This window comes from Cyclopterus lumpus, chromosome 7, assembly GCF_009769545.1.
Source record: "Cyclopterus lumpus isolate fCycLum1 chromosome 7, fCycLum1.pri, whole genome shotgun sequence".
Lineage (NCBI taxonomy): Eukaryota > Metazoa > Chordata > Actinopteri > Perciformes > Cyclopteridae > Cyclopterus > Cyclopterus lumpus.
In genome coordinates, this window is record NC_046972.1 from 22,884,270 (window position 1) to 22,904,269 (window position 20,000).

The window sequence follows — 20,000 nt, forward strand, 5'->3', positions numbered from 1 at the left end:
GCTGCATTCTCTCTCCTGACCACCAGGGGGCGACTCCTCTGGTTGTATAGAAGTCTATGCTTCATGTGTTAAAGCTGCATTCTCTCTCCTGACCACCAGGGGGCGACTCCTCTGGTTGTATAGAAGTCTATGCTTCATGTGTTAAAGCTGCATTCTCTCTCCTGACCACCAGGGGGCGACTCCTCTGGTTGTATAGAAGTATATGCTTCATGTGTTAAAGCTGCATTCTCTCTCCTGACCACCAGGGGGCGACTCCTCTGGTTGTATAGAAGTCTATGCTTCATGTGTTAAAGCTGCATTCTCTCTCCTGACCACCAGGGGGCGACTCCTCTGGTTGTATAGAAGTCTATGCTTCATGTGTTAAAGCTGCATTCTTTCTACTCACCACCAGGGGGCGACTCCTCTGGTTGTATAGAAGTCTATGCTTCATGTGTTAAAGCTGCGTTCTCTCTCCTGACCACCAGGGGGCGACTCCTCTGGTTGTATAGAAGTCTATGCTTCATGTGTTAAAGCTGCATTCTCTCTCCTGACCACCAGGGGGCGACTCCTCTGGTTGTATAGAAGTCTATGCTTCATGTATTAAAGCTGCATTCTCTCTCCTGACCACCAGGGGGCGACTACTCTGGTTGTATAGAAGTCTATGCTTCATGTGTTAAAGCTGCATTCTCTCTCCTGACCACCAGGGGGCGACTCCTCTGGTTGTATAGAAGTCTATATAAATGACTCTACTTCTCTTGATGTATTCCCTCAGTAAACATTGTAAACATTAGTTTTTGGTCTCAATCTCTAGTTTCAAGTCTTCTTCAATACAGCATGATGTTCATTTAGTGAATTATGGTCATTTAGAGTCAAACAGACCATAAGAAATCCGATGCTCAGCAAACGCATCGTTCACTCCTCTGAACACATGTGACCAGATTTTTAAAGAAAGATGTACGTCCTCGTGAGGAAGTCATTTTGAAGAAACGCACTGTTATGTGGTTATGGTCTTTTTCAGAGGATTCGTTGATGGCGAGAACAACATTTCGTGTTTTTAATTTTTACAGTAGCTGCAAATGACATCATGAATTACTTTAAAAAGGAGGTCTCTCTCTCTCTCTCTCTAAATGAAATCCAATAAGAAGTTACGATGCGCGGCCAAACCAAAATGCCTAATCTGAAGGTTAAATGTAGCCCGACTTTATCTGGTGAGAGAATCCAGATCTGGAGAGACGCTTCATCGAACCCCCGGCGGAAGCTAAGTGAGGGTGGGGTGGGGGGGGGGGGGGGGGGGGGCATCCTCGTCTGTTTTCTTATTGGCTGTTTTGACAGCAGACAGCCTCCTAAGTAGGTCAGGGAACATGAGAGGATTTACTGAGCACCCACGGGAGCCACTCTAAGACACTGCGACTGCAGCCCAGACAATAACGCAGAAAAAAAAAAAAAAAAGGGATCCATATCGGCTCAGAATCCCTTTTAACCTTGGGGTTAGTCCGAGGTTGGGACAATGAGGATAATTAGGAAGCCGCCGACATGTTTTTTTTTTTTATTCTCGTCTCTCTTTTTTTTTTTTAAGCCGCAACCAGACGTCTTTTTGCAGCCGCTGATTCTGCTCGTTGTTTTTCTCCTTCGTTCAGATGGAGAGGGATGGGGGGAGTGTGTGTGTGTGTGTGTGTGTGTGTGTGTGTAAGGGATGCTGAAAACCACGAAGAGTGAAAAGTTGCTCTTTGCTTACATCATTGGGGATGAGCAGCTCCTGAGAGGTCTGAGAATTGGAGTCCATCCCTGAGAGAAAGAAAACACAAGCGATCCACTGAGTGCAATTGACAAATCTGACATTTTAATATTCATTCAACTCCTTTTTAGTCAGTGATGCCACACAAAGCTGGCACTGATATGCCAGGAGGGGGGAGGGGGGGGGGGGGCTTTGAGTGGGGGAACTGTTAGATATAATAAAGCAGTTAATTTCCATTTTAATAGACCGGTGTTTAACACGGCGCTCTTTCTTCTCCGCCTCCCCGTCCTCTGACTCTGCAGAACGTATCATTTCGCATAATGGAGCGCTATTAAAAAAAAAAGAAAAACCTCCTCCCTCCTCACTGACCCGGGCGCATATTATCTGACAGCGAGCTTTTTATTTCTCTGCGTCTAAAGGCGGAGGGGCTGGGAAAAAATAAAATAAATCTAGTTACAGATGGAGGAGCGAAGACTCCACGCAAAGCCGCTTATTTTATTGGGATTTATCATCCGGAGCAAAAACGGGGGGCGACTCCAACACACACACACACACACACACACACACACACACCGGGTATGATGGCGGAAGCCGGCTGGGCCATCGGACCGAGGCCCTGCTGCTGCTGCTGCTGCTGCTGCATGGACAGCTGATGGAGCTTGGCCATCTGTGAAGGGAGACGGAGAGCAGAACTTGAATACACCACCAACGGGTTGCTCGTGGTCTTGTGTCGTGAAGGTGTTTCCCCTGAAGGCGGTCACGCCGTACCTCTGAGTGTGGAATGCCGTATTGGTTTTGCAAAGTGTAGGCCTGCGAAGAGAGAGAGCGAAAGAGAGGGAGAGAGAGAGAGAGAGAGAGAGAGCATCCTGCATTAGGGAAATTACGGCAATAAAAACGTTGCACGCGGGCGATTAAATCCGCAGCCTCCTAATGGGAAGTGCGTCACCGTCGACACGCGAGGCTGTTTTTTTTAGTTTTTTTTTTAGTTTTTCAGAAGAGGTGAAAACGAGCGTTTTTGTAGTTCAGCCCTGAGCTCCACACGCGGTCGGACTCTCTGGGTCTCCGTGGGTTCTGGGTTTTATTAATCCGGGCTTTTGAGATATCCATTTTTTGAGACTTCTGCCGCCACCCGACAAACAATTAAAGGTGAATTGAAGCATTAAAGTCCACGGACCTCGGTGTGAGCGAGGAGCTCCTCTGAGCCGGACTGTCCTAAAGAACCAGCTTTACTTCCCCAAACGGGTTCTTCTATGTTTCACAGTAATATAAATAATAATGATTATTACAATATGCACACCTTTTTTTCTTTCTTTCTTGAAGTTCTTTGCCAAACGTGGCTTAACTTGGCCACTAATCATGCTTAATTGGACTAAATAATTTCCTGTTTGATACGCTCAATTGCCAAATATATTATTTTTAGTTTGCCATTTACATTTTTCAAAAAAACGGACTTCCGCCATTTTTTGCGGTATGGCGATAAAAAAGCAAAAACGCCTAAAAACACAACAAAATATCTCCAAAACCAGGACGAGTGAAGCTCAGAACTCTCTGCATGTCCAGGAAAACCACGAGAGTGAAGAGAAATGTTTCTACTGTAATTTCAGAGACCCGAACCCTTTTTAAAAAAATGATTTGCTAAAACCTTTTTATTGCTTACAAATATTTTGTTCTTTCTTTCGAGCCTTTTTCAGTTCTTTTGTGTTGTAACACATGTGTTCATCGTCACCCCCCCCCCCCCCCCCCCCCCCCCGCCCCCCCCCCCCCCCCCTCCGTCCCCTCTCATTATCTTAAATAAAGCAGACTCCCATATGTTAACCTCACTTTAACTTCGTTTTCTTTCTACCCATCTCTCTGTCCATCTGTCCATCTATTCTAACTCAATTCCGCCTGACGCCAGCTGTCTGGCTTCTATTACCAGTCCGTCCTATATGGTCGTAAACCGGAGAGGCCGTTACAATGCGATTGTACAGGATGGCACACAACAACAACAACAACAACAACAACAAAAAACAACAAAAAAACACCACAAATTTAGTAGCGATTATCTTTTTTTTTCAATTTACAGCACGAGTGATCTAAATCGTGAAGTCTTCATATATCATTAACCCCACAATTCATTTGTTTTTTTTTCACCAATCTGCGGCAGATTTAGTCAGAATCTGCTGTTTTTTTTTCCTGTTTTTATTACGAGAGTATATCTGCTCGTGCTCGTCACGGGAGGAAATACTCCTGAAGCCCCGAAAATGTCTTCTGGTGCAGGACTAAAAAAAGAGACCGGTGGTCGGTGTGCGACGGCGTCGTGTTTCAGGAGAGGGGTTGTAGCTCTTCGGACCGGGGGGGCGGAGGGGGGGGCAGAACAATAGCTGCAGCTTTAACGCTCAGCTGTTGTTTTAAATGCCTCGGGCCAGATGATGGACTGTAAATCTGGACATACCGCACAACCCTCAGATCCTCAACCCCCCCCAACACACACACACACACACACACACACACCATTCCTGCCCCGTGCAATGCAGCCGAAGAGCAGCTTCTGGAGATATTTATACATGCAGAAGAATGGGGGATTATTTTCGCAGACGTCCAGTTACCTGCTGGAGGTCCAGGCCGGCCTGGGTGACGGAGTACAGAGGGTGGGGTGCGAAGTCGGACGCCTCGTACACCTAGAAAGCACAAGAGAATTAAAAAAAGAGACACCCTCGTGTTTATGAAGACCAGACGCTCGTTATTCTTGTGAGGATTAGTGAGATTAGTGAGCCCTCCATGTAAAAAAAATAATGAATAAAAAACCAACTTCATTTTTGGTCTGCGATGCATTTGTGACACTTCAACACACCTAACAGGCCTATGGGCCATGACTCATCCTCGGTCCCTTTTCCCCACTTCATTTCCTACCCCCTGACAAATTACACAAACATCCCCCTATCACTTTATTAAAAGCCACCTCTTGGTGACCGGGACCTCGCCCCATGCTGGGTTTAATTTGATGATTATTATTATGGGGGGGGTAATATCAAAAAACGCAAAAGCCATACCATAAATTGACCAGAGTCTGAGTCTATGCAGAATATCTGAACTGCTGCTGCAGCCGGAGAAGGCGGCAGGTCTCCAGTCTCGATGGCTAATCTTGTGACCTGCTCCCCGGGAGGGAGGATAGGAGGATAGGAGGTCAGAAGGGAGGATAGGCGGATAGGAGGTCAGGAGGGAGGAGATAGGAGGATGGAGGATATCTGTCCCTTCTCGAACTGCGGCTTCTGTTCCACTCAAGCCCACTAGAGAAGTCTATGCTTCATGTATTAAAGCTGAATTCTCTCTACTCACCACCAGGAGGCGACTCCTCTGGTTGTATAGAAGTCTATGCTTCATGTGTTAAAGCTGCATTCTCTCTACTCACCACCAGGAGGCGACTCCTCTGGTTGTATAGAAGTCTATTCTTCATGTATTAAAGCTGAATTCTCTCTCCTGACCACCAGGGGGCGACTCCTCTGGTTGTATAGAAGTCTATGCTTCATGTGTTAAAGCTGAATTCTCTCTCCTGACAACCAGGGGGCGACTCCTCTGGTTGTATAGAAGTCTATGCTTCATGTGTTAAAGCTGAATTCTCTCTCCTGACCACCAGGGGGCGACTCCTCTGGTTGTATAGAAGTCTATGCTTCATGTGTTAAAGCTGAATTCTCTCTCCTGACCACCAGGGGGCGACTCCTCTGGTTGTATAGAAGTCTATGCTTCATGTGTTAAAGCTGCATTCTCTCTCCTGACCACCAGGGGGCGACTCCTCTGGTTGTATAGAAGTCTATGCTTCATGTGTTAAAGCTGAATTCTCTCTCCTGACCACCAGGGGGCGACTCCTCTGGTTGTATAGAAGTCTATATAAATGACTCTACTCCTCTTGATGTATTCCCTCAGTAAACATTGTAAACATTAGTTTTTGGTCTCAATCTCTAGTTTCAAGTCTTCTTCAATACAGCGTGATGTTCATTTAGTAAATTATGGTAATTTAGAGTCAAACAGACCATAAAGCAGGGAATGCTTTAAGGGCGGGGCTACAAGGTGATTGACAGGTCTCTACCAGTCCTTCATAGACGATCCTCCCAACACGTGTGGTTAAAATCTCTCACCTGGTTCCCTGCGATGAGGAGGGCAGCCGGCGAGGGGCTCGGTCGGTAGGGGATGGTCGCTCCTTTCGGGGGAGACTAAGAAATCAAAAACGAGACGGAAAGGCCCGAAATAAATCTACGTGGTAAATATAGACGTGACTAAACTCCCACATCCGCTCTGACGTGACGTCAGCGCTTCAAGTTTAAATGGCGCGCGACTCTTCGGTACGTTGAGACACAATAACACTTAACGATGAACTAAACTGCTCATGACGCTGACATTATTCCCTCCCTTGTTTTCCCTTTTGATGATATTAGTCGCTCGTTGAATTATTGAAGCAAAGCAGTAAGAGCTCTTTGTAGATAATAAGCTCTGAGCTTTAGTTTTGCTGGGTAGCTGCAGTGGTGTGTGTGTGTGTGTGTGTGTGTGTGTGTGTGTGTGTGTGCCCTGTGGATAAATCAAGCGTCCACTCGCGATGAGACATTTGAAGATAACATTTTTCAAACGGCAACGAGCAAAGGAGATTAATCCAGAGTACACGACACCCGTGTATCTTTGCAATGTTTTTTTTAGGGGGGGGGGGGGGGGGCATCTTTTTCCGCGGGGGAAGCGGTCGCGGCGAATTCTTCGTATAACTTTGCATAATTTAAATCTCCGAGCCTGAAAGGCGAGAGAAGCCGCTGGTACGGAATCCTAATGAAACTCTGCAAGCCCTTTTTTTTTTTTTTTTTTGAAGAAAGCCTCTGGAAAACTGGATCAAAACTAGGTCCAGCTGCGACGCTAACACAAAAAAGGACTTGTGCGCACTTCCGTGAACACACACAGGGAGAAACTGTGCTCTGGGTTGTGTGTGTGTGTGTGTGTGTGTGTGTGTGTGTGTGTGTGTGTGTGTGTGTGTGTGTGTGTGTGTTTTTTGGTGTTCTCTCAAGAGATTTTCTCAAGAGAGCTGATGTCTAAAGGTGGACGGATTTAGCTGCAGGCCAGTTTGTTTTCTGTAAGCGGCTCAGCGTCTGACCCGAGAGCTTGCAGGGTTGGTTTTTTTTTTCGACTCCTTTTCCCGATGTCACGCCGCTCAAAACGATATCAAGTAGCTACGCGCTTCCTTGATATTTCTTCACGCGTCGGATGAAGATAATGCCGCAGAAACACGGCGTTGCATAACACACACAAGACGTACGCAGCATGCTCAAAATCTCTCTCCTGGAACACCTGCAAAACTAAAGCATGCACGTCGACCACATTAATTCCGCTATAGGTGTGGAGTGAAGAGGGGGGAGTGTGGGGGGAGGGGGGGGGGGGATCGTGCTCTTCCTACCTCCAGGATTACTGTGCAGATGAGCCTGACGCACTGGATTACGGACTCCTGATTCCCAGATATCGTCACCCCTCGCTCGGTAGAGTTGGGCAGCAAATCCCCCGCCACCTGTATCTGCGCTCCGGTGCTCTGCGAAATGATAGGAGGAAAAAAAAAAGAAAAGATTAGTTTGGTTCCAGAGATAAGACGAGTCGCTTATCGCCCTCCTGTCCGGCCGCCGGCTTCGCTGACCTCGTGTTGTACTGATAGAGACCGACTGTGCCGTAGTGTGTTCAAACGTCAGGTTAGAGAGATGAATGACAAGTCGCCCATGGTCAGCAGAGGCATCTCCTTCCCAATATCTAGCTGATGTACAGATATATAAAGCATGTCTGAAGGCAAGGAGGGCTGCTTTGAAAGATTTATGCTGATGCCTCTGTCCCCGATCGCAGGGTTTTTTTTATGGCGACCATTGTCGGAACGACACACATCGCCAAACTGCCTCCCGTGAGTAAGCATGTGTCCTGTGGCAACCGGACGGAACAAAACAAAGCTGTAACCAAAACCAATTGGGGGAGGGGGGGGGGGGGGGCGAGAAAAACCGTCTCAGCCGCAGAAAAAAAACCGAGTGGATCCCGGTCGGCGAAGGTAAAACGAGAGAGAGAGAGAGAGAGAGAGAGAGAGAGGCGCTATTTGTGGAGCGGCGCTGAAGCGTCAAAACGTCTCTGGCAACGGATCTGATGCCGTTTAATCCTATTGTTTCAACCGGGGGCCGAATGTGGTGGGGAGCTTTCTTTTTTTTTTAATTCCCCCTTTTACAAAGTCATAACGTTCATAAGTGATCCGGACGGCATCGTCTCGCCAACTTCCCGGCCTTAATGGCCTAAATCCATTTTTATCCTGGTGCCAACACTTTTTGGTCCAGACGGAAAGATCTCGGCCACTATCGGCTAAGTCTTGGTCCCCGGAGGATGAATCCTAATGACCTTGGGGATCCTTTTTTGATTTTTTTCCCTTCAGGTCGTGAATGTAACTCACGCAACGCTCGACGATGAAATATCTCCGAATCTGACGTTCCCAGGGCCGAGTCCTGCTACCCAGGAACGAGTCGGCATTCGTGCAGTTCCGGGTTCCCTTCGTCTCAAAGTCGATGTCTTTTTTTCACGTTCGATGCCTGAAATAAGGTCTGCAGGGGGAGAGTTCAATGTTTCTGCAAGGAATACGTCAGTAAACATTCTTTAACGTCCTCGTTAGAACACCAGAACCTTCGTGACGTGAAGTCATGTGACCCCGGCGGAGTTCTTTCATAGCCTAACGATAGCGGTTTAAATTTTAAAAATGGTTTTCATTTGTAAAGACTACCCTTTTTCTGCATTAATCCACTAAATTATCGTAGGCGTCATCCCTGCAGAACGTCCCAAAGAGCAGAACGTCAAAACTGCATCTGGTTGCATTTTGCAGTATTCGAGCCAGAAGCTCCGTTTGCATTTTACGGGGCCTCTGACGAATGAGTTGTTATAGCATTATTACTTTATACCATTTTCATTGCTGTAGATATAATATGATTGCCGCATTTCTCAATCTCAAAACTCGATTGTACTGCGATACTGAATAAGAGCGTGCCTAAAATGTATTAATGTAACCAGGAGGACTTACTTTAACGTGGCAGGGCACCAAAAAACAAGCAGCATTGTGGGAAATGAAATGTCTCTCCCTTCCAGCTGCAGTTTATTTTCCCTCATCTCCAGAAGCAGATTGTGTTCTCTTCATATTTCAGTGTCAGGACGGAGGGGGGGGGGTTGGACTCACCTCTCGGATCTCCTTTATCTTAGCCCCTCCCTTCCCGATGAGAGAGCCACACTGGCTGGCGGGGATTACCAGCCGCAGGGTGACCGGCGGCTTGGAGCTGATGGTGCCGTTGGCCACCAGTGCAGTCAGGTCCTGGAGGGAGATATGGGGGGGGGGAGGGAGGGAGTGTGGTGAGAGCCGGCAAGAATGAGAGAGAGCGAAAGAGAGAGAGAAAGAGAGTTCCAGTGGGAATAATCAGGCAGCAGGGGGGTCAAGGTGGAAATGGAGAGAGAGAGAGAGAAAAGCCACCGGAGGGTTTTTAATCTCCAACAATTAGGACTGAAGAGGCTTTGAATCTCACATGAATACAAACACACGTTGTAGCCATGGTCCTTACTCATTAAGCCACTTGGCTGAATGGGTTGAATATTTTTTTTAAAAAGTCTCTTACTATCACGAACACTGAAACAGCCCGAGGAAGAACGAGGGGGTGCAGAATATGCCTGTTGCCCGCAGCATATTAAAAAGCATGATGTATTTGGATCAAGAACCTCACTGATTGGATGTTTTTTTTACCGCGCAGGTAGCAAAACATCTGGCGGGTGGAGACTGAGCTCTTTGATGAATGAACATGTCTCCGCCAGCCTTTTGAACTTCTATTAAGGGAGCGTCGTGACGTGGCTCCCCTCATGCTCCGTGTCTATATTTAGGCTCATTCTGCACAATCAGACTCTGGTTCCTCCATTTTGCTGATTTTGATCTAAAAAAAAAAAAAAAAGAATGTAAAAAAAAATCTGGGTCTTAACGACTGTGAAAGAAAACTCTCAAAGCGAATGGGCTGGAAGAAGACGGCGGGGTTTGCACGAGCGCACACAAAGAGTCGCCGGGCTTTAATCCCCCGTATTGTGTCTCCAATGCAGGCCGATTATGTGGCTTTTGCCTGGGAACAGAATCCATGTCGGATGCTGAAGCTTGCGTTGTGCAATCGGAGCGAAGGTCTTCGCACTCTCGTTGCAGCGGTTCATCCATTTAAATTTTTTTTATTTCCTCCTCTCTTAAATGAGTTTTTAAATTATTTCTTTTAACCTGTTTTCTTTACCATTGTTTGCCGCTGTGTCTGACTTCCTGTATAAGGTAGCTGTCATGTTATTTATATATATATATATATATATATATATATATATATATATATATATATATATATATATAAATCTTATTATTTTATTATATATATTTTTAATTTTTTTATATGATTTTTATATATATATAGAAAGAGAACTTCATAAACAAAATGTTCTTGTTCCCAAAAAAAAATATATATATATATATATATATATATATATATATATAAATTTTATTATATATATTTTTTTATATGATTTATATATATATATATGGAGGAGGAAGATGATTCATGCCTGTGTTGTTTTCTGTCTGATTGTTCGTATAGTTGGTCGTGATGCTATGTTATGTATTTATTATTTTTAGTAGTGTGTAACCTGTATAAACTGATTAGAAAAGAACACAGACAGAAACTGAACTGCCAAATGAAAGCACTGAGTGCGCTTGTGTGATCATAAACTATTGAGACGGAAACCAAAGTCTGAACACTCGACGCCCCCACCCCCCCCCCCCCCCCTCCCACCCTATCTTTTTAATTTTAATTTTTAATTAAATGCGTCACGAGTACAATAACTCAACTACGGTGGAAGCGGCATGCGGTGGGTCATCCCCAACGCGTTGCCATGGAAACTCAAAGAGTTTCACGTCTTGGGGGAAAAAATAGGTGAGTGCGAAAAGAAAATATATATTTTTTTTTAATGAATACTGCACCGCATGAGTCGGAGACGCTAAATGTTGGTGAAGACGGACCTCATTCCAACATATTAATCACGGCAGTGATGGACAGCCACCGCGGGGGATTAATAACGGGAGGAACCTGCCATTTACGACTCATTAGCAGATGACGGCGAGATTTATGAATCCTTCTCATTAGCGGGGACACATTCAGCATAATTTGCACTTTTTTTTGGACGAGTGGACAAAAAAAAAAAAAAAAAAAGATTGTGTCTGACGTGACCAATCTGAGAGTAGCTGAACATATTAATATTTTTAAATGGAAACAAAAGGCCAAAATATTCAGTTGTAGTTCATGTAGTGTTTTATAATGTTTGCATTATTATTATGGCGTATTCTTGTGTTTTTATTCTCCGGTTTTAGTAGGTATACATACATTTGTTTCTTTTTTCTTTTTCCCCCCTAATTTCACTTTTTAGCATGATCAATTTATTCAGACTATTTTATTTATTTATTTTTCTTAACTCTATCGGATGTGCATTAGTCTCTTCATCTTCTCTCCATTTTTGTCTTTTTTTCCCCGTGTAATTAATCATTTGTAAGGCACCTTGAATTGCATTTTTATTTATTTTTTGATGGATGGCCCATCACTATATTGTAATTGAACAACTTACTGTACATCGTGCATATTTGAAATGGTTTTACAACAGCAGATAATTCACGTACACCAAAGTTTCATCTGCAGTGTAATCGAGTCTGAAAGTGCTATAAAAGCTCAGATTTTGCCCTCCATCACTTCACTTTAGAATATAATCAATGACGATAAAAGCACATAAGAGGGGGGGGGCGTGATGTTGAGAGCTCAGGAAATGCTTTCTTGTAAGTGCCGAAGTTTGTTTGTGCACTTTTCTCTTTCATTATTTTGCCTCCACAAAGACATCCTGCAAAGCTCGCTGCATACGATCGCAGCCTGATTGTTCCCCCACCCCCCCCGTTTATGGGACGTGACGTCGTGAGCGGATTTCACTGCTAATGAGCGGCAGCACAGCCTCCAGCTCACCTCCTCCAGTTTGTACGTGATCATGGTGAAAGCTCTGAAGACGCAGTCTGTGGAGCCGGTGATGGTGATGATCCTCTCTGGACAGGAGCCCTCTGAGATGTTGACCCGAGCGCTGCTCTGTGGGGTCAGAGGTCAACATTAACGTTAAAAAAATCTACGTTATTTTTCTTTTTGTGCAATATAGGCTTATTTGCTTTCTTGCAGAGTGTTTGATGAGAAGATCTAAATGCGAGGCTATTGTACAGCTAGCAGCTTCTTATATTAGCTTAGCACGATGACTGGAGTCACAGACGGCCTGTTTCTTTCCAAATGTGGTGAGATCCACCTCCCAGCACCCCTCATAACCATAAACCCACAACTTGTTGTTTTTACACTTTATTCTCGTGCTGGTGAAGCGAGCGAGATATAACTAGTTTACTCAGGAGCCCCAAGTGGTGCTGTAGGCTAGCTGGCTAGCTGTTTTTTATGCTAAAGTAAGATTATCTCATTAATGTCTTGAATTACAAGAAATAGGAAACAAGTAACAAATGAATTAAATATTAGTCAAATGTATATATCTTTATAAACATACTAACCCCTAACTCGGAGGGAAACGGCAAGGTCCAGAGGTTAAAAACACTCCAGCTAGCAGCACCTCTAATGCTCGTGAATTAACACCCTTTATTTCATCTTTACAACAAACAGAATGTAAAAAGTAGTTAGTGGAGTTAAGTGTCTCAACTATTTCTCAGCTGGGAGCAGAAACTTCCTGGAGGTGTTGGTAGCTTTCGACATAGCCAGGCTAGCTGTTGCTTCCCCTCTTTATGCTAAGCTAAGCCAAACTGAAGTGCTGTAGTCAAGACCACCTAAATCAAGACCGTGCCATGACCAAGACCAGGAGCGTACCGAGACCGAGACGGGACCAAGGCGTCGAGGTGTTGAGGCCACGTTTCAAGACCGAGACCAGATCATCGCAGGAGCATGCAAACCAGTCACTCCTCATTCCAGTAAAAAGAAGTCAGCAGAAAACCATTAAGATCCCTCTTCACCAGGAAAACTTGTACTCGGGAGTCTGCATACCCATATCTATATGACTTTAAAAAGCATCGTTACCATAACTATATATATTGTATGTACGGTAGCGTACAGCTCACGGTTTGTGTTGAGCTAACGTTGGCGCTCATTCTGTAGTTTCCCGGCGTACATCTCACGGTTTGTGTTGAGCTAACGTTGGCGCTCATTCTGTAGTTTCCCAGCGTACAGCTCACGGTTTGTGTTGAGCTAACGTTGGCGCTCATTCAGTAGTTTCCCAGCGTACAGCTCACGGTTTGTGTTGAGCTAACGTTGGCGCTCATTCAATAGTTTCCCAGCGTACATCTCACGGTTTGTGTTGAGCTAACGTTGGCGCTCATTCAGTAGTTTCCCAGCGTACATCTCACGGTTTGTGTTGAGCTAACGTTGGCGCTCATTCTGTAGTTTCCAAAGGTACAGCTCACGGTTTGTGTTGAGCTAACGTTGGCGCTCATTCAGTAGTTTCCCGGCGTACAGCTCACGGTTTGTGTTGAGCTAACGTTAGCGCTCATTCTGTAGTTTCCCGGCGTACATCTCACGGTTTGTGTTGAGCTAACGTTGGCGCTCATTCTGTAGTTTCCCAGCGTACAGCTCACGGTTTGTGTTGAGCTAACGTTGGCGCTCATTCAGTAGTTTCCCGGCGTACATCTCACGGTTTGTGTTGAGCTAACGTTGGCGCTCATTCAGTAGTTTCCCAGCGTACATCTCACGGTTTGTGTTGAGCTAACGTTGGCGCTCATTCTGTAGTTTCCCAGCGTACATCTCACGGTTTGTGTTGAGCTAACGTTGGCGCTCATTCTGTAGTTTCCCAGCGTACATCTCACGGTTTGTGTTGAGCTAACGTTGGCGCTCATTCTGTAGTTTCCCGGCGTACATCTCACGGTTTGTGTTGAGCTAACGTTGGCGCTCATTCTGTAGTTTCCCAGTGTACAGCTCACGGTTTGTATTGAGCTAACGTTGGCGCTCATTCAGTAGTTTCCTAGCAGCAACAACAACAACAAAAATAGCCCGCCATCTTCCGGTTCACTGTGCGGACACGATAACGGTGTTTCTCTTCTCGTCTAACAATCGGCAAGAGAGCAAACAAGCGTTTTTTTTTCCTCCACCAACAGCGTTTTGACAACAGTCAAAACAGTTTGGTTCATCTCCTCGTGTGTCGAAAGCGCTTCAGAGCGTCCGAAAGACGGCAGCTAGCACACCCGAGAGAAGGAGCAGGGCGAGGAGGAACCGAGAGTATGTCTCCGTATCTCGGACTGACAATGTAATAGTTTGGTCTCGGGCGTTTTGGCCTCGGATGACGAATTCTCCTGCCCTCCTCCTCCTCCTCCCCCCGTGTCCTTGAGTCGAAGTCGCACACGATCAGCTGACGGACGGGCGCTCTGAACCCGGGGGAGCGTTTTCCTCCGGTCACTCCCAGTGAGTCATGCTCCCACTGTGACTGTAAGGTTCCTGACAGGAAAGAGGCTCGGTGGGGGGAAGTAACAAAAGGCCAAAATGGGCTCCTGGGTGAACGGATGACTGACTGCCATGAGTGAGCGGTTTATCCAGCAGCTCTGCGGGGGCCAAGTCCCCCTCCCACAACGACCTCGCCGTTTCCTCCGTACCATCCATAAAAGTACAACATAAAAAACCTCGGTGGCCGAGGGTCGAGAATCAAAACGCGCCGCCAAATTATTTCCTAAATAGAAAGAGTTAACCAAGCGGCGTTAGTTTGGCTGCACCCTTGAGATAAAAAAAATGAAAAATGAAAAGGTTAACTGAAGAGAAGAAGGATAAGAAAGTTAAATGGATTTGGTGTGAGAGCAGCATGAATGAGGATTTAAATTGAAAAGGTGACACTATTGCCCAAAAGGCATTTTGGACAACGTCCAAGCTGAGAACTGAGCTTCATTATCAACGCGTACCGAAAGGGAGGCCATCTGAGATTGAATTTAGGTTTTCTCTTGACATGAACCGACTTGTGGTCACACAAAACAACACACAACGCATACTCGACAGCACAAAGCATGACACGATGCAGAACACAGTACCTCTTCTCGTATTCGCTTCACCGTCTCTCCTTTCTGGAAAAAGAGGAGATGAAGCACAGCGTCAAACAGAGAATCACACGTGCTTTTTAGAAACAACTCCTAAGTGAAACCGGCTATGTCGAACCACGAAAAGCCTGATTGGAATTTAGCGGGACCGACTGCAGCTGGAGTTTTTAGACGCGTGACGCACATTGCATGCGGCGTCCTGTGCACGGAAGGTGGACGTACACCTGCTGTGTGTGTGTGTGTGTGTGTGTGTGTGTGTGTGTGTGTGTGGACATCCTGCCCCCCCCCCCCACATTTCCTTTTTGGCACAAGTCCATCCAAGCTGTCACAGCACGATCAAAAGCGGTGTCATCTCACTCACTGGCCTTCACTTTTTTTTTTTTTTTTCTTTTTCCCTCATGTGTTTTTGTGTTCCAGGAGAAACGTGTCGTACACGCGGTGCATTGTGATTCTGGTGTCGGCCTCCTCCGGGTGAGAGATGGCACATGAGAGGTTTGGCAACGAGACGGCGAGTCATTAGACCGAGTTCTGCGGATCAAGAGCCGAGCTCGTCTCTCCTTCTGTTCCCCTTTTTTAATTTCTGCAGCGCTCGGTGAACTTCTTTCTTTTCCCGGCACTCCTATATTTCCCTTTTTGTATTCTTAGCGGAATCTTTTTTGTTGTTGTTTGTTTGTCGGTGTTGTATTACGAAGGGGTCGACTGTAGCCAGAGGAGCCCACGAGGGGCCACGAGGGTCCCGGCGGTGATGCGTCTCCGGTGCTCGGTTTCAGAGGTCGATGCACTGATGCTTTTGTTTGATGGATTATTGGGGGGAGCTTTGGGTGCTGGTGCTGGTGGGTTTGGTTTGACGCATTTACATTCAAGACTAGAATTATTTTGTTTGTGAGAGGAAAAGGCTGATTTATGAATCCACATAAAAAGGGCGTCAATAAGGTATATATGGATGAGACCGGTGATCGTACACTGGTGGCCCCCTCAGATGGAGGCGAATGTGTGACTCGTGATGGGAAATATACATACAAATTGAATTGAACAGATGGCTCTACAGTCTACAACCTACATCATCTTCTATCCTGGGGGGGGGGGGGAGAAGGGATTCTATATTGACGCAAACATTAAAACAATTGGGAATACATTCATTAGAAATGATCCAACAGCTCCAAATATAGTCCCAGCTTTTATGAATGTAATATGAGGGGTTGTGTTATTTATTGTAAAGGTGAAAGCCTAAGATTGTGTTCTCTTGCAAGAACGTTTGTTTACTGAATGTTGAAACTTATGAGCACATCTTAAAAAAAAAAAAAAACTGCAATATTTAAAGTCTTTATGGAGAAACTCCGTTTTATAGATCTGGAATGTGTTGAATGAGTTGAGTGCAGCTTAAGCATCTGTTTATCATTCTGGATTTCCCTTCTTTTTTTTTTGAGTCCAACCCCAAAGTGTGTCTGCAAATGAATTCTGTCCCTTGGACAAATGTAGCCGTTGACCCCCCCCCCCGGCTTAGATCAATAGAAAACAAATATATACGTTTTAGATTCGTCCCAATGCTAGCATTTAAAAAGAAAAATATCAACCTCATCTCCCCAAATGATTAATACCTTCATACATATATGCAGTATTTTGTGTAGAAGAATACCCCCAAAAAAAGAAGGAATTCTCACCTTTCCTATGATGCTGCCGACCTCCTAGAACACAAAGAGATGAAGGTCATTACATATACTTAATACATCCTTTATCCTTTTTTTTTTTGATGTGATATGATTTATGAGGCGCTGACACACCTTCCCGTGCATGAGCAGCCGTAGTGTGAGGGTCACTCCCAGACCCCCGTCTGCAAAGTCCTGCTCACAGTTCATGGTGATGTGGGCGTGGCGCGCGGGGAGACGCATGAACAAGGCTCATCCGCTGGGCACGCAAGGGGGCTCGCTCTCTGGCTCTCCGAGGTCCTTCAATGCCGCTCTGGGAGAAGAGAGAGAACAACAACAACAACAACAAGATGCAAAAACATTATTCCCCATCCGAAGACTTTCCTAAAAGAAACGCGGTGAATCAAGTCACAGAACGTCACAGAAGATGGCGCCGTGCTCCTGGGGAACAAAGGGTCCGGTCGTCGTGCTCAAACACCAATCAAACGGCTTGTTTGGCTGAATTTCGGGGACAGCAAAGACAACCGAGGTTGCATGTGTGTCGGTTTGATTCGTAGCAGCGTCACAATGAGGAAGATGATGCAGGATATTGGCGCCGCGGCTCCTAACAGGCCGCGGCGGGTGGCCCGGCGATGGCTAACGCACCATCCCGCGCGTCTCCATTAACCGACGAGCAATTTCTCGCCGAGCGAGTTGAGTGATGTGTGAAAATTGCATTAAAAAAAAAAAAAGAAGAAGAGAGAAAATCGTCCTTCCATCAGAGCGTGACGTGAGTTTTATGCAAAGTTAATCAAATTCATTTGGAAAACATTTTTTTATTTTTTTATTTTTAAATGTTTTGGGATTTCTTCGGGGACCTGGTTTCTATATCTGCTCCATCGGAAATATTTTTTTAACATTTTTTTTTAAAGAAAAACAACACTTCTCAGGATTTATAGCGAGCGAGCAGATGAGGAGCATCTGTGCTGACAATGTGGCTCCGTGCACGTCAGTAATGTGACGGACCTCGTACGGTATGGTGATTAATGTGCGAGTCACCTGCTCGGTGTCAGCGTGGCGTGTATTTATTAGTTCGTGGAATAATTCACGTTTTCCTCTTGATTTATATTTGCTTACATTTGTCAGCCTGGACAGGGGAAGGAGATTTATATGCGACGCATAAATAGAGCTGCAGAGAAGATGCTGTGTGATGAGCAAGAAGAGGAGCTTCCTTTTTATATATATTTATCTTCAGAGGACCAAACAACTGCTTCTAATAAGGGCAGCCGATAAAATATATGTATATACATATATATATTATTTATCTATATATAATATATATATTATATATAAATATAATATATATATAATGTGTATATATATATATTATATTTATATATAATATATATTCATATATATATCTTTTATATATAATGTATATATTAGATATAATATATATTAGATATATATTAGATATTATATACATAATATATATTCATATATATATATCTTATATATATTATATATATAATATATATATATATATATATTATATATAAGATGTGTGTATATAGTTATATAATATATATAATATAATATAATATAATATATATATATATATTATATATATATATATATATATATATATATATATATATATATATATATATATATATATATATATATATATGGTTGGCATCCATCACCAAAGTCGATGTATCATCTGGGGACCATGTAAATGTTAAAAGATATTTATTTCCGGACTGAAGTTGTTTGTGAATTGATCAGCTAAAGTACGATAATAAAAAAGCATTTGATTTCAACGGTGCTTTTCAAATATTTGAGATATCAGAGGAATCCTTTGTCTCAGCGACACAGTCAACGAACTCTCGAGGCCACTTTTGGTTTGCGATGCCGAGTGCATTCCAGCCGGCCCACGGAGCCACGGTGTCCCGGGCGCCGCTGGCCCGCCGCCGCCCGGCAACGCCCGCGTGTGCCTCTTTCTAAATCTGCCCGCCGTCTGTAGACGTGGTGAGCTATATGTGAGGAGATCATGTTTAATAAATGGGTGTTATTTTAGATGAGACTCCAACCCCGGCGAGGCCGGTTGGAGGCAGGTTTTTTATTGCTGCTGCTCGGTGCACGAGGCCATCGCTGATTTATTCATGCACCGAAATGCTTGCAAAGCCGCGTTCATAATCGCTCGCGCACAACAACCCTCTTAAGATTCTGCAGCTCGGGCTCGACTGCCCCGCCTGTGTGGGCTTTCTAAAAAAAAAAATAATATATTTATTCTCCTCCGCGGATGCCGGACGGATGCGCCCTGAACACGTGCGTTACCGCGGCCCGACGGGCTAACTTCGTTACGTTTCGGGGGAGCTGGAGGGGCCAACGGCTACAATGTTAACCCTTTTTTTTTTCTTTTTTATTGCATTAGGAGACTTAATGGTTGGAGGGATCATTATGGGCTGCCCTGTGGGGGTTGATAACAAGGCTCCGGGTCTGTGGGAGGGGGCGGAGAGCCTCCACAACGGCACGAACAGAGCCCCTTCCTGTTCCGAATGAGGACCCGGTCGCTCCAGAAAACAGGGGAATTAGACGGCGATGTCGGAGACGACGTCCTCGCCAATAGATGTTATTATATACGCTGAATATTCTAAACGCTGAATTAAAAAGGGACAGCTCACCACACCCCCCAAAAAAAAAAATCAAAAATCCATATTTTTATTCATCTACGCACGCCGTTCATCACTCGCTTGACATTTTTAGTGGCCGGTTGTCCCTGAAAGCCGTTACTTTTTAGTTCCTCTCGTCAGTCTTGACGGTGACATTTCTTTCTAAACCTCATAAATAAAGCAGATATTTTACAGCAGAAACATTCACACTGTGTTTCGTCGCCGTTTTTTATTTCCCAAATGCGTGATGAGAAATATGACTTTGAGTTTCACCAAATGTTTAAAAAGGGACAGTTACACCCTCCCCCCCTCCTCCCTCCTTAAAACATCTAAAAAATGGTGAGAGTGTTTGAGACGCTGGCTGTCTGGCTTCTCTTGAATGTAATGGGACTAGATGGCGCTCGGCTCGCGGCGCTTAAAGTGCAACAGCAAAAATGCATTTCAATAAACTCTCCTTTTGCGGGAAATCACCCCCCCCCCCCTCTCCCCCCCCCCCCCCCCCCCCCCCCCCCCGGATCCTGGAAGACAATTCACAGACTCGCGGTTTTGAAAGAAAACGCTTCCGACATCGAGACTGCTCTGTGGGATTATTTGCAGGAGAAAGTGGGTCATGCCTTCTGGAGGAGAGACACGGCATGCGTATGTATGACCATATGTCAAAGTGTCCTCGAGCGAGACCTCGACTGAACCCCACCCCCACCACCACCACCCCGAGGTGCTCCCCCGGGCCCGCATAAGTCAAATTACATGTCTATACAATGACGATCGTAAATAGCAAGAGTTCCGTCATAATGGAGAGAAAGCAGACGTCTCTACGGCCAATGACTCACAAACAAATCAATCTAGATTGGCATTTTTGTCCCCTG

General features: G+C 45.1%; 1 protein-coding gene across 2 annotated transcripts in view; it reads right to left on the bottom strand.

Moving 5' to 3' along the window:
- LOC117733468 (poly(rC)-binding protein 4-like) overlaps positions 1-20,000 on the bottom strand; it is a 35,116-nt gene that overhangs the window by 7,347 nt on the left and 7,769 nt on the right. Inside the window, exons 2-12 of one of the 2 annotated variants that reach the window (XM_034537144.1) lie at positions 16,616-16,793; positions 16,496-16,519; positions 14,829-14,861; positions 11,749-11,865; positions 8,913-9,044; positions 7,125-7,253; positions 5,830-5,904; positions 4,303-4,374; positions 2,483-2,524; positions 2,288-2,381; positions 1,715-1,764 (exon numbers count right to left, since the gene is read on the bottom strand). In XM_034537144.1, coding sequence (XP_034393035.1) covers positions 1,715-1,764; positions 2,288-2,381; positions 2,483-2,524; positions 4,303-4,374; positions 5,830-5,904; positions 7,125-7,253; positions 8,913-9,044; positions 11,749-11,865; positions 14,829-14,861; positions 16,496-16,519; positions 16,616-16,723 — 876 coding nt within the window. In that variant the 5' untranslated portion in view covers positions 16,724-16,793. Of the gene's footprint in view, positions 1-1,714; positions 1,765-2,287; positions 2,382-2,482; positions 2,525-4,302; positions 4,375-5,829; positions 5,905-7,124; positions 7,254-8,912; positions 9,045-11,748; positions 11,866-12,633; positions 12,686-14,828; positions 14,862-16,495; positions 16,520-16,615; positions 16,794-20,000 lie in introns of those variants that run through there. The other variant, XM_034537145.1, reaches the window with a different exon arrangement.